At 39.2% G+C, this 13,362-nt stretch overlaps 1 protein-coding gene across 2 annotated transcripts in view; it reads right to left on the bottom strand.

The window, feature by feature from the left end:
• Positions 1 to 13,362, bottom strand: part of LOC144063915 (poly [ADP-ribose] polymerase tankyrase-1) — a 60,705-nt gene that overhangs the window by 26,157 nt on the left and 21,186 nt on the right. Inside the window, exons 1-2 of one of the 2 annotated variants that reach the window (XM_077585906.1) lie at positions 1,159 to 1,308; positions 919 to 955 (exon numbers count right to left, since the gene is read on the bottom strand). In XM_077585906.1, coding sequence (XP_077442032.1) covers positions 919 to 955; positions 1,159 to 1,216 — 95 coding nt within the window. In that variant the 5' untranslated portion in view covers positions 1,217 to 1,308. Of the gene's footprint in view, positions 1 to 918; positions 956 to 1,158; positions 1,309 to 13,362 lie in introns of those variants that run through there. The other variant, XM_077585905.1, reaches the window with a different exon arrangement.

Genomic DNA, 13,362 nt, shown 5'->3' with positions numbered 1-13,362 from the left:
ATGCTTTCAGTGTCAATCTTTCTATGCAAGTGAAGGTAGTAAAAAAAAAAAAAATTCTGTGTCTAACAACATGCTACTCAGAATCAGAAATGTGTTATTTATGATTTTAACATAGAAACGGATGCAGAGCCTCCTTTTCCAAATAATTTTCTAAAACGGGAAACCTACTGACCGAGGGACAATTCCCTTTATTTCAAATGTCTGAAACAACTAATGTCATCAGCATGCAAAGATACAGGGCCCGACCGATTAATCGGCCGCCGATTATAATCAACCGATTATTGGCCTTCAAATATGGGCCAATTGGGCCAAATGGCCGATTATTTTCTCCTTAAAACTTTGTCGAAGAAAACTGAAGTTTCCGACGCTGTGAAAGTACCCTGAATGCACCATTTTGCTTGCATAGCATTGGCAACTAGCAAGTGTGTAGCGTATGTTATTCTGTTGTCTCTAAGTGTTCTTTAAACTGTTTAATGAGACACCCGTTGGAGTTAACTTTAAAACTAAACACGCGACGTTAATTACATCCACCGCGTCAACAATGTTAAAACCACAAGCACTGACATTAGTCAAAGGGTAATGTATTAAATGAAGAGAATGGAACAGTGTGGCAGTAAAAGGAATACCGGGGAAAAGGTGGAGAAAGGCAATAGCAAGGAGAAAAGAGGAAGCTATAAAACAAGCTAACGATGGCTAAGAAGAAAAGGGAGGATACAAGATGGGGGACACAAACAACAGAATAGCGGAAAAGAAAGTATGACTGGAATGAAGGGATGCGAGGGTGGGCGTCAAAAAGAGAGTAGAGGAGACCTCATGCATGGATGCCATAAAGTTTTGGGTAAGCAGGAGGAGGCGGAGAGGAAGAAGAGAAGGTAGAGGAGGAGCAGAAATGAAAACAAAAGAGCATCTGGTACTCACCTCGCTGCTTCCAGCAGCTCATCCTTCTTGTATTCACCTAGATGGTTACAGAAGATCATGGTGTCAGTCAAATAGTCGCTAACACACAAACGCGTGTGAACATGCTAAGACCACGCACACAAAGACACACACACACACAAACAGGAAGGATCTCTCTATCTCTTGAGAGAAGGCACTCTCTCAATCCCCCCCCCCCCCCCCTCGCTCTCTGCGACTTCCACATTCCCGCTCAGTGCGCACCCCTCTGGCTCCGGTTGCCGTGACGATGCGTTGCCGGCAGCGACCACAGCGCGTTCATTGTTTAGGCGAGGAGCAGCCCACTGACACACGCTCCGCCGCTATCCGTCCGTCCCCGGCATCCCCCCTCCTTCGTCGTCGGTATCGCTAACCGTCCTCCATCGCGCCCCTACAGCCCCCTCGCATGCGCCGTCTCCCTGCTTTTGTCTCAAAACGTACCCCCCCACCCCCGTGAGCTCCGAAGGCACTGTTACCGTCAGGAAACACAACAGAGATAAACAAACCCTCCCCCTACCTCGCTTACCCTCTCTACCGCCTGCGCGCTGTTGTAGCCATGCCCCCCCCCCGCCCCGCCTCCCTTCTGATGGCCATAACATAATCGACATCCCATATTGTGCATGAGAATCTGCAGCATCACTTGCTTCTATGTGAGCCAAAACGGCTCTGTCGTTAAGGTTGACTATTACATTATGCATTGTCAGCAATTAGAAATGTATTGATAATTGGTCTTGGCTGGAGGAGAGCACCAAAATGCATTGTGCGACTCCCTAAAACGAGCCAGTCCGTACTGAGCATAAAATGCATACTTGGGAGATCGGGCCAAAGAGAAGCCAGAAAAAAAAACACGATATGGAAAGGCACAATATCAAAAATGGCAAATTGAGGACAAATGGAAAATATGGGTTGAGTTGGTTCAAATGTGAATGGAATATCACAGCTCAATATAACGTTGGCACAGCAAAAAAAAAAGAAAAGAAAAAAGAAAAGGTTTTCTTCCCCACCTACGCGTACACTAAAATGACCACATCCACCAACTGTTAAAAAGGTGAAGAGCAAATCGTGGAGTAATGCATTTGTTTGTGTCCTGTCCATTCATATTTCAAGAGGCCACTTCTTGAATCAGAAAGAATGATGAAAGGTGTACTGTATACTCTGTAACCCTTTTGTGTGTGTGTGTGTGTGGGGGGGGGGTGTAAGGGGTAAGTATTTTATTATATTAAACAAAAAAGTAAGACATCTTTTTACGTGCCTCATAACCTAGGCGTCCAAATAAGGTCCCAAGTTATGTTGGCGCCCCAGAATGTTAGCTCACTGGTAGCGCGCTGCGCTTGCAAACTGGAGACATGGTTGTGGCGCCTGTTTTTCAGACCTCTGAGGAGGGAGACGAATGTGTAGTGTGGGGGGGGGATTTTTCAGGGATCGGTTGATCACCAGTCCCCCCAAATTAAGGAAATCGGGGCAGCCCTATAGTTTACGTATCTCGAAAATATAGTCACATTAATCTTAGCTAACAAACCAACAAGCTTCAGTTTGATTTCCTAATGGAGAGAAAAACTGCATTAAAGGAACCCCGACTGTAATGACAAGTTTCCTCTACATTATTTATTTTATTGTTACTAACATTCATTTTTCCTAAATTATTTCCAGTTTGATACATTTTGTGGAAACTTTATTTGGTCGTGCGCCGCCATGATTATTTACGTCACAATGCATTTAGAGCCTAGTGACGTAGAATGTCGGCAGGCTCTCTGCCGAGCAATGTGAAACGCTTATAAAGAAAGCAAGGTAAGCCTTGTAGCGTTCCTAAAGAAACAACAGGCGATCGCGAGAGAATCACCCTCCTCTTACGCTGTGCTCTCGTCATTCATCAGACGCATTCAAAAGTTTGGATCGTCCCTTTAGGAACGCTACGGAGACGTACCTTGCTTTCTACGTAAATAACGACCGTACGTCCAAATAAAGTTTCTACAAAATATATTAAACCGGAATTGATTTTTGAAAAAGGACTGGTTATTTTAGTACAATCAAATAAATGATATAGAGCAAACTTGTCATCACAGTCGGGGTTCCTTTCAAGGTGTGACTACTATCATTTCCAAGTGTCACGTATGTCCAAATTTCCCTTTCACATTCTCACTTTACACTCTACATACTCCTGCTAACATTTTAAAACTGGACCTCAACTTTACTGACATTTCCGAAACACTGCCTCGAGGAAACAATCTAAACTTTCTTGCACATTTGCAGAACAAAGTTCAGAACTGGAAAAAAAAGTGAATTAATATACATCTGTAGCTATCAAAAGGAAACGAGAGAAGTAAATATAATGGAGCTACATAAGAAGAGAATGAGGAGGATGAGCTTTATGTAGCAGACGGACGGGTGTGGGGTATAGATGGAAAGCAGAGGCGCGAGGTTACAGAGAAGGGGAAGGGGGGGAGGTGGGAGGGGAACAAAGGATTTGCAGATGAAAGAGAGAAGAGATGATTAGGGATCTGGAAGCTGACATGCATGGATTTGACACAGTATAATTGGTGTTAGACGGGCGAGGGCGGAATAGTATGACGGCAGAAAGGGGAAGCGAGAGAAGAAATTGAAAACTATGAATACAAAAAAGGAAATGAACAGAGAGAGATCAAGAAACTAAATTAGACGACATCGTTTGGAAGCCATTTGAACAGTGAGACAATCACGTTCGGGCACCTGAGTGTGACCCGATGGCTGGAAACATTAGCCTTTCCCGTTTCTTTAACAGGTTTATGAGATTACACGCAATTCAACTTTAAGAAGGTCATCACTTCACTTTATTTGAAATAAACGGCAGTGGTTTCATATACAAGCCATAAAACATCTTGTATTTGTCACGCTCATCCAAATCAATGTTCTCTAACCTTTATTACCCATTTTACATGAGAAGAAATCTCACGTCACACCACCAAACAAAAATCTCACATGAAGGCTGAATACTGAAATAATAATGATCTTAGACTTAATTTACTCGTAAATGTACTTTGTGTGAAATCGCACAAATCTGATATACGTGAGCTATTCTGTTAGGAATGGCAACAGGTTGATATACAGGTTTGTTATCGTTTCGTTTCCGTCATCTAAAATAAGTTTTTTTTGTAGTATTGAAAAGGCATTTGGTGTTACGTTCCCTTCCTTCTTTTAAGGACATCAGGAAACCTGGACATATCCGCTATTTTGGACTGTAGGATACCTTTATCTCCAAACTTGTGTTTGCTAGGTGACCTAACAACAACTGACTTATCACATAAACAATTTCAATCTACACTTGTAGCCCTTACTATCGCTAAAAAAACAATTCTTGTTAACTGGAAAAATAAACAAACTCTGAATATCGACCAATGGTCTAACCTCCTCATAAATCACATTTTAATGGAAAAAATATCTGCCTCAAATAAAAACCAAATATCAAAATTTATAGAAACATGGTCTACGTATATAGAATTTTTAAACCTAATTCTGGTTACTTAATTCTGTCTGTTAGCGACAGCCACTACATCGTGATAACTTACATTGATGTTTCTGCGTTTGGCAATTTATTATTATATTATATTATTAGTATGGGATTTTTTTTTAATGGGCTTTAGGTGAGCTGATGAATACACACGTGCACGCACGCGCACGCACACGCACATGCTCACCCACATACAAAAAAAAATATATATATATATATATATGTGTGTGTGTATATATATGTATATATATATATATATATATATATATATATTTTTAACTTTTTTTTTTTTTTTTTAAAGGAGAGCAATGATGATGTCAAATCGAATGAACAATACTGAGCTCTCCTGGGAAAGAGAAGCAAAATTAAAAAAAAAAAAAAAAAAAAGGAAACCTGGACATAGAATAAGTTAAACATTTTATATAGTCCAAGTTGAGGGGAATAAAATTCTAAAATTACAGCGCTATGTGATTTAGGATGAAGGGTTTTCCCAAAAAAAGAAAACAAAAAGAGGACATTCTCTGGAATGAGAGAAACATCAGTAAGTCCTTTTAGGCCTGGTGGCATGCTTTGTCATAGCCTGAGGATGCCTTTAGGGCAAATAATGTCAATCCATTCGATCAAAAACAACTAGAAAACGGTGTCTGTTACCATGATGAATATGTACTGGTGCTGATGTTAAGTACGTCACATGTAGGTGGTCCCTAAGGGACCCCACTCTGCCCTCTGAGCCATACTGCCATCTAGTCCTTGAATGCACTGACAATGTAAAAATGAGGTCGAATCGGACCATTTACATTTCCTAGAAAGGAATGATTGCAAATTGGACCAGATGCTGCCACGATGAAGACGATGTGTTAACATCTTTGTTACCTGGCCGCACGTTGACTGATTGGATCTGGTGAGAAAAAAATGGCAATATGGATGTGAGGGTATGCAAACTGCCTCCTCACAACAGTTAGCCAGTGGAAGTCGGAATCGGCTTAGAACACGGGGGAAGCAATGTGACATACTTAAAACGATATTAGTCTTAGTAGAACTATAAATTCTACCATTATGACTATTATTGTTGCACAACGTGAATGTTAATTGTGCCACGGGGCAAAGGAGCGAGTGTGTATTAACACCTGAGACTGTGTGTGCGCACACTATTGCAACACTCCCGATAACACCAAACAGAAGAGAAACATTTTAACTCCCACTCCGGACAGGCTAACTGCCTCCTGAATGATGATCTTAATAAATGTGTGTGTTTGTGTGTCTCTTGACGGGAGTGCAGCAGACGCTGGCGATTGCCGTTTGAATTCCAAATGTAGGAGGCCTGAAAGCATGTACTGCTTTAAATGCAAAGGCGTTTGCGTGTACGTGCGAGCCTGAGCAGAACTAGATTGCGCATATGTTAAGGAGTAAATGTCACTGAAATGGACACACTTGTTTCTTGACCATGGAGATAAAAGCCCCTAAAAACGAAACAACTAAGCATTCTTTTTCTTGGCTTTTTCTTGATTTTTAACTGGTTGAACTCGAACCGCAAAAATTGGCGGCTTTCAACAGTAGCATCAGACAAGCAGCGCCACCTTGTGTCATTTTTGTATATTTTCTTAAGATTGTGTACTAAAACGAGGCGAGTGACTTACCAATATTTTGGTTCTTTGTATGCTATATGAATGAATGAGAACAAAATTTGAATTTGAAAAAAAAAAAGCTTCCTGTTTCTAAGTATTCAATATGCATGAACGATCTACTTACAGGCCGCATTAGGCAGAGTGAAATCTCAGCAGTTGAAAGTCCCAGAAGCTGTGCAATTAAATACATTGAACCTACATAAAAAAATATGCCTCAAAAGTTTCACAAAACTTTATCTAAACAGCTATGCAAATGTTCAAAGACAATTAAAAAATTATAAGTAAAATAAGAACAGATCTGTTTTATTCATCAAGGTTCCACTATATATAATTTATTTAGCGACATGAAAGGAAGAAACTATTAGAAACAATGTGAAGCTCTATTCCACTGAAAAATCAATACGTTATATTGGTAAATTAAAACCTCTAACGGATTCATGATATTAAGAGTGTGCACAAGAACAAATGGAGCTGGCCTGGACCATGAGTCACCACGAGTCAAGTGTAGATCTTCTAATCTAAAAAGCTCCGCAATTTATCCTATCTTATCCAATAACTGGCTCGGAAACCCAAAATTCGCGGAATGTTGGGACGGCCGTAAACAGATGTGCAGACACTGAAATGGATCCGAAGAAAAACACAAAAGTGAGATAAACCGAGACGATAAACAATGGCTCTGCTTACCTCACACTAGCTCATCACTTCCACTGTATGATTAATTACATCACGAAGTGCACTGAATGGAACCGCTTAAGACTCATTTTGATTTTTGGCCACCCACGCAATTCTTTTATCCTGCTTGGTTTACTTAATACAATAATCTCAATGGCACAAACTAAATGATTAATCACTTGGGGAAGGTCAGATAAAACAATATCTATTTGTGTGTAACGGGATGGCTTTGATATGTTTGATTAAAAAGACGGAACAATAATTGCCGTATTAAAAAAAAAAAGATGCATGTGTGCTATGCATAACTGTCATTGAGCTTTATGTTATTGGTTCAAGCCAACTGCCTTGATTTATGAGATGAACTCTTTCCCTGACAACACTTGCAACTAAAAACCGCCTGGCGATGCTTTTTTTTAAAAAAAAATATATATAAACATGTCATTTTTTGATTCGTCTGACAATGAATTTCAACTCGAAGTGGCAATAAACAGCTTGACATCTCTTTTTTTTTTATATATATATTTCAATATGGGTCTATTTGTTGTGAATTGATTTTGAGTCCACTGCCACAGTCTTGCACTTTGCTCACAAGTTAAGGCAATGAATTGACCAAGTGACAGCTTTGGATTTTTGTTGACAAATTAACAATGTATAGGAAGAAATAACGTTGTATTATGTGTGCAGTCTATAACGTTATTCTGCAAATTTCTCGTAACGTTTTCTTAGCACGTAGTCTGTTTTACGATCAGTTTGTGTGGATTTCAAATGTAGCCTCACGATGAGATCTTAAGGCAATTGAATTAAGAATTACGGTAGTTAACAGATGAACGCCGCTGTGTGATTAATTCCTTTTCAGTTTTGACCCTTTTCCTTCATTATTGCTGTGCTGGTAAAATGGTTCACACAACAACGCTACAGAAAACGCGACTTATTTTTTTAAAAAAAAATGGAAGATGAGAGAAATCAGCTGATCTTGTCTCATTTTTGTTTGACTTTAGATCTATCATATCCCTGAAATTTTAGGATGATCTCTAAGTAGTTGCACTGTTGAGAGTTCTAGGGGCTTAGAATGCCTTATTCTATAGAAGACATTCTATTGACTTGAGGCAAATGGGCACACGCAAGAATTTTAATATGCTGTAGCCAAGCCCAGTCACCCAATTTTCAACCTACCCTCTTGAGAAGAAACATCATCATGGGACCACAACAACAACAACTATGTGGAAGACTTTGATTTGAAACTTTTCCTTCCCTGAGCATCTTCCTCTTATGCCTAAAGCAGTGCATCCTCGGATAAAGCTTTTGTGTCCGTAAAAAGGTATTTAATTATCAGTGATGATATCACAACAACAAAAATCATCTGCTTGGACGTCAGCCAGCGCAGGATAGAGAGGTTGCCTACTGCGGAACAAGTTAGAAAATGTGAACGGCGGATAAACAAGCACAGCTAAAATAAGGACATGATGTAGTTTGTCCTGAGCGAGGCACGCAAAAAGGAGAGTCGGGGCAAATTCACAGGAGACCCAAACAGACTGCAGTTAGCTTGTTTGTCCAGTCTACACAACCAAATGGCTCTTGACAGTCTCTAAACATATGGAAGGAGCAACATTGGCTTTACTTGGTATATTCTTTTTTTTTCCCCTGGAGAGCTTAGTATTGTTCATTCGGTAATTTTACCGATTTGACATGTCATCATCATTGCTCTCTTTTTATTTACTTTTTTTACTTGGTATATTATTATGTAAAGCAGTTATGCCGCCACTGTAAAAAAATATTCCCCTTTTCATCTGAAATCGAGCTCGTCGTGAAAACGTCTCTAACATATGACGTCATATAATAGCAAAATTAGCCAATTATCGCTAGCGCATTCGTTTCAAGACTGTTTTGATTTCCGATGGTAATTCAATTTGCTTTCACTTTTTCATTTTCATGTGCACAAAATTAGTCTGCGCTTTTTCCTCCCCATTTTGATTGAGTTCATTAATCAAATTCTGTCAGCCTACTGCAGAGTGGCCGCGCGCCTTCACTAACTCACACGGTGTTGTGGAGCGGAGCATCCATGTGGAAAACTAGGCAATTTCAGCTGCAGGAAATGTGCTAAAATGGGGTGAGGCAACCTCAGAAGTGCATTACATCCACACACAGCGTATATACATTTAAAAAAAAAAAAAAAAAAAAAAAACAGCTTCTCTTCCCAGGTATTTCATCTTGTCTAGATTAGAAAGCAACAAATCAGAATAATGTATTGATCCTTAGGTGTGAGCGCCTGAGAGCGTCTGAGCGGGGAAACAAGGTCCGACTCATTCATCACGAGAGACTAATCGAAATGCAGTCACTATGGTAATCAATGAGCGTGTCGCTGATTAGGCCAAGAAGGATGCACACTTGGCTTTTAGAGGATGCGGGAATTCACTTAGTCTGGTCCGCACAGGTGAAAGCTTGCCTTTTTGCATGCATTGCTGTTATGGGACGGACGACTACAGAGTGGTTACCCTTTATCTTGATGACATCCTCCACCCTCTGACTCGAGAGTCCATTATTCACACACCTCAAGTTTTAAGGATACGTTCACACGACAACAACCAAGTTTTTGGTTTCGGCTTTTGAAATTGACATTGAGTGGCGCTTCATACTGGGCTGAACCAAGAAGGTTCTGTGCAGCAAAAAAAAAAAAAAAAACACTGCACATATACATTATGCTTGATTATCCAAAAGCGCATTTCCCATTGTATACCCTTTGTTGTCCCAGATATGGATTTAGAATTTGATGTTGATTTTCACCTTGATAAAACAAAACGGCATTACAAAATCTAAACCGATGGTCCACTGGTGGTTACATTCGCAGCAGATGCACACTTTGCTGGAGAAACTCAAGTGGTTATCTTGGGTAGCACAAATTCTGCAACTGTGCCCTCGCTTCCCCCAATATTAGAAGTAATCCTCTTACGGTCAAAGCCTTTCAGTGTTAACGATAAATGTTGCTTTGAAAAAAAAAACACAAGGAAAAAGAACACAGTTTTAAATAGATTTTCAGTTGAAAAGAATGTTGTGGAAATGCCACCTCTGTGATGAGTGTACCAGTAAATGATCTCCGTTCCAATTCCTCTCTTTTTCAATAATCCAAAAACTCTCACTTCTTAGCTCTTAGTGCCCTCCAGATGCAAATGGCGTCCAAATTCCTATCCCTCTGGCTCATGAAGTATTCATTACAGCCCGTTAGTTCGCATAGCAATTGAAAAAAAACAAGACCTGACCTTTCTAATGATGCCAGTTACTCGCCTGTGCCCTGGCAAAAAATAAACTTTCACTTTTTAATCACAGCGGAAATATGCACAGAGCTCAAGTGGCTACCACTGCTTTGGAGGGATAAGTATGACACAAAATCCCAAATAAACATGAAACTTCTGTTGATTCCAGATATTTTCTGTCTGGCAAAGATTTTAGAGTAACACCGTGTTTCTGAGACACTATTACATAATGATTTGTATATAAAATGCCAGAAAATGTATGCAGCACAGCAGTGTTTAATATATTCACGTGCCCATTAAATGGCTAAAGGTAATACGGCAGAGATCAATCATGGGCTGTATAGAATTATTTTTGGATGTTTTAGACAATTCTATGCTCACAAATTTGTGGGAATTTTGAGTGCAATGTGAGATATCCTATTTTTATGTCCATACTGGATAATTATGTATGAAGGATACAGATTGCTCCATTAATTAACACAGTTACCGAGCAGCCTATTTTAAAGAGGCTGTCCTGTCTCATGCAAATGACTCACTGCTCATCCTTCAACCCTACACTGTGGGGTGTGCCAGACGTGTGGTTTCGTGCTACCATGACAACAAGGGGTGGAGCTGTTTTGAGCACCAAATCTGAATTATAAAAAAATATACATTATTTTTTTTTAATTACACCTAAATTGTGATATCACAATCTGACCAAACTCTTGCTGCTTGCTTACAAACATTTTTGAAAATGACGCAAAAATGTATTTACAGTAATTGTGTAATTTCATAATGGGTGGTGGGCATGCATGCCAGAAACCCAGTTATTTATAAGCACCTTTCCTGGATGGACTAAAAATGAAGGAGGAAAAGTCTTGTGGTGAACAGCTTGACTTCCGTGCAAGCAGCGTGGGTTCAATTCCCACTAAGTGTGACGTTGGTGTGGCCTGTGATTATGTGGCTACAAGTCCAGGTCAGCTCGGAGAGGATTCAGATTACTGTACCTGAACAGGAAAAGCAGTAGGCTACCTTTTAATTTTATTTTTTTTTATTTATTTTACTGGTCATACAGCGACAGTGTAAGCTGCGGCAAAGTCATCCCAAAGCTTCAGTTAAGCAGCAGTAACTTGAAAAGCCATCATTGATTCTAAGAGATGGAAAACTGAAATCCACTTATGAACAGCCGATGGTGGATTTAAAAACAGCTGAATCCCCTTTTTTTCTACCTGCTTATCTCATATAAGAATATACTTATAGCCAAATTTCTAGTATGTGACATACTATTGCGGCCGTCTCACATGAAAAAACATTTCACTGTGACAAGAAGAAGGTGGTTGGCAGTATTTAAAATAAATGTTAAGAGTTTTATTCAAACAGTTGCACAAAAAGTTTTAATGTATCTTTTAGACAAAAGAGACAATGAAAGGTCAAAATAGCTGTTTTTCAAAAACGTACCTTTATGGTTATCTTACATTATGTAAAAACTCTGTGCTTACGTGTCACGTCTCTGTCATAGTGTAGTTGCTTGTTCTGATAATACTAGTGTATCTTATACTACCTGAGACAAATTTGTTTTTGTTTTTACATACTTGGCAAATAAAGATGATTTTGATTCTGATTGTGAATCCGTTTCAAAAAGGTTGGTGAGTATCAATCTCTCCAGTGTGATATTACTTAATTGTGTAACAATACCAAAAAAAACACATACGTTAATAAACGGTAATCGGTGGTGGTGGGGAATGGTTTAAATAACAAAATAACATTTTGTCCGATTAATCAATTTAATAATCGATAGAATAATAAATTCAAAAAATATTTGATAGTGACAGCCCTATTGCAAGGAGCGATGTCTGCACCCTTTAGATGAGTTCCAGACAGGATTGAGGGTGTTTGGAAGATTTGGTGCATACATGCAACATGCATTCAAAGAAATGACTTATTCCTGTATTTAATCTGTTCAGAAAACAGTAATGGCATAGTGAACACAGAGTACTTTTTGGATTTTTGGTGCTTTGCTCACGAAAAATTTAGCCATGAGTTAAGCCCTCTGTGGGAGAGAGGACTTGAGCCGAAGGTCATTTGGCCATCAGCATTTCTTACCACTTGCCCTCCAACATCAAAACTTTGTTTTTGTTTTAATCTGAACATATTTGTGTTACTGAAAACTTTTCAAATGGACCAGGGGTTATTATTAGTACGCCAAGTCAATACATGTTTTTACACTGTTGCCAATTTGTTGTTGGCCGTTTGCCTAAAGTCAGCTGGGATTGTTTCAGTATAAAAATTGATGGCTTGATGTGTATGATGATTTATATTTAATGCCATTTAGCATACTTCTCATCACTTCTAGTGTGTCTCCGTGTTTGTGACTTTTTTGGGGGTAAATCGAATCATCTTTAAGAGATTGAACATTTTAAGAGTGTTAGATGATCATGTTTATTTGCAGTTTAAACTATTAATATAGCAAATATAGTCCAGCTAAATTGCTAACAGGGAACAGTTTCTATTTGCAGGTGAGCTCTCTCCTTATCAGCCACGAATATCAGTTGAATACTACTTTTTTTCTTCTTCTTTTTTTTTTAATTATGCCAACTGCAGCCTATTTTCCTCACATCATTGGGAATATGCAGACTTTTGGGAGTTTATTTACAGGCTCGCTTATATTTTACTACAGAATGATGAACAGTAGTTGCTTCCGCAAACCACTGTTTATTAACTTGACCTGAGACATTTGCATTGTGGATTTAACCAGGTTAATTTTATTCTATGGTCTACTGTTTCAACCAGCGATGATTCTGCGACCTTTACTCTGCAGTCTATGAGCAGCAGAATGCTAAAAAAATGTCACACAGTTATTGCCTTTGCACTTTCTGAACCAAACTGAGCAACGCTCAAAAGAAAAATCAAACAAGACATGCTGGAGAAAAACGCAGGATGGCTTTTTGTGTGTCAGTGTGTGTTCATCTCTTTGTAGTTTTGTAGCTTCTGTCTGAATCCCTGTGGTTTCATGTGGCGTTACCTTCGATTGCTGTGTAGGAAAGGAAGTAGTCATGGTAAGCCTCAGAATGGTCCAGCCCTAAAAAGGCCTTTCCATCTGAACTCCAATTCCAATTTCACTGCTAATCCCTCAATTTAGATTTATTTCAAGGACAAAAAGATGAACATAATACCGAGACATAAGATGATTTTTTGTGTGAAATATTCACACCGCAGCAACGAGAGCAAAACTGGCAACTGTACAGAGGGCAAATGTCTGGAATGGCCCATGTTTACAAAGATAAACTCATCCAATTGTATCCTGTTGAAAGATGGGCACTGATTCACTATGTACTTCAAGTACTAATGTATTGATTTTATAGTACTGCTTCAATGTACCACTTCATCAGAAACTAAATGGAGCTGCGTGAAAATTTGAAAC

This window comes from Vanacampus margaritifer, chromosome 14, assembly GCF_051991255.1.
Source record: "Vanacampus margaritifer isolate UIUO_Vmar chromosome 14, RoL_Vmar_1.0, whole genome shotgun sequence".
NCBI classification, from domain to species: Eukaryota; Metazoa; Chordata; class Actinopteri; order Syngnathiformes; family Syngnathidae; genus Vanacampus; species Vanacampus margaritifer.
This window is presented reverse-complemented; position numbering and strand designations above follow the sequence as displayed.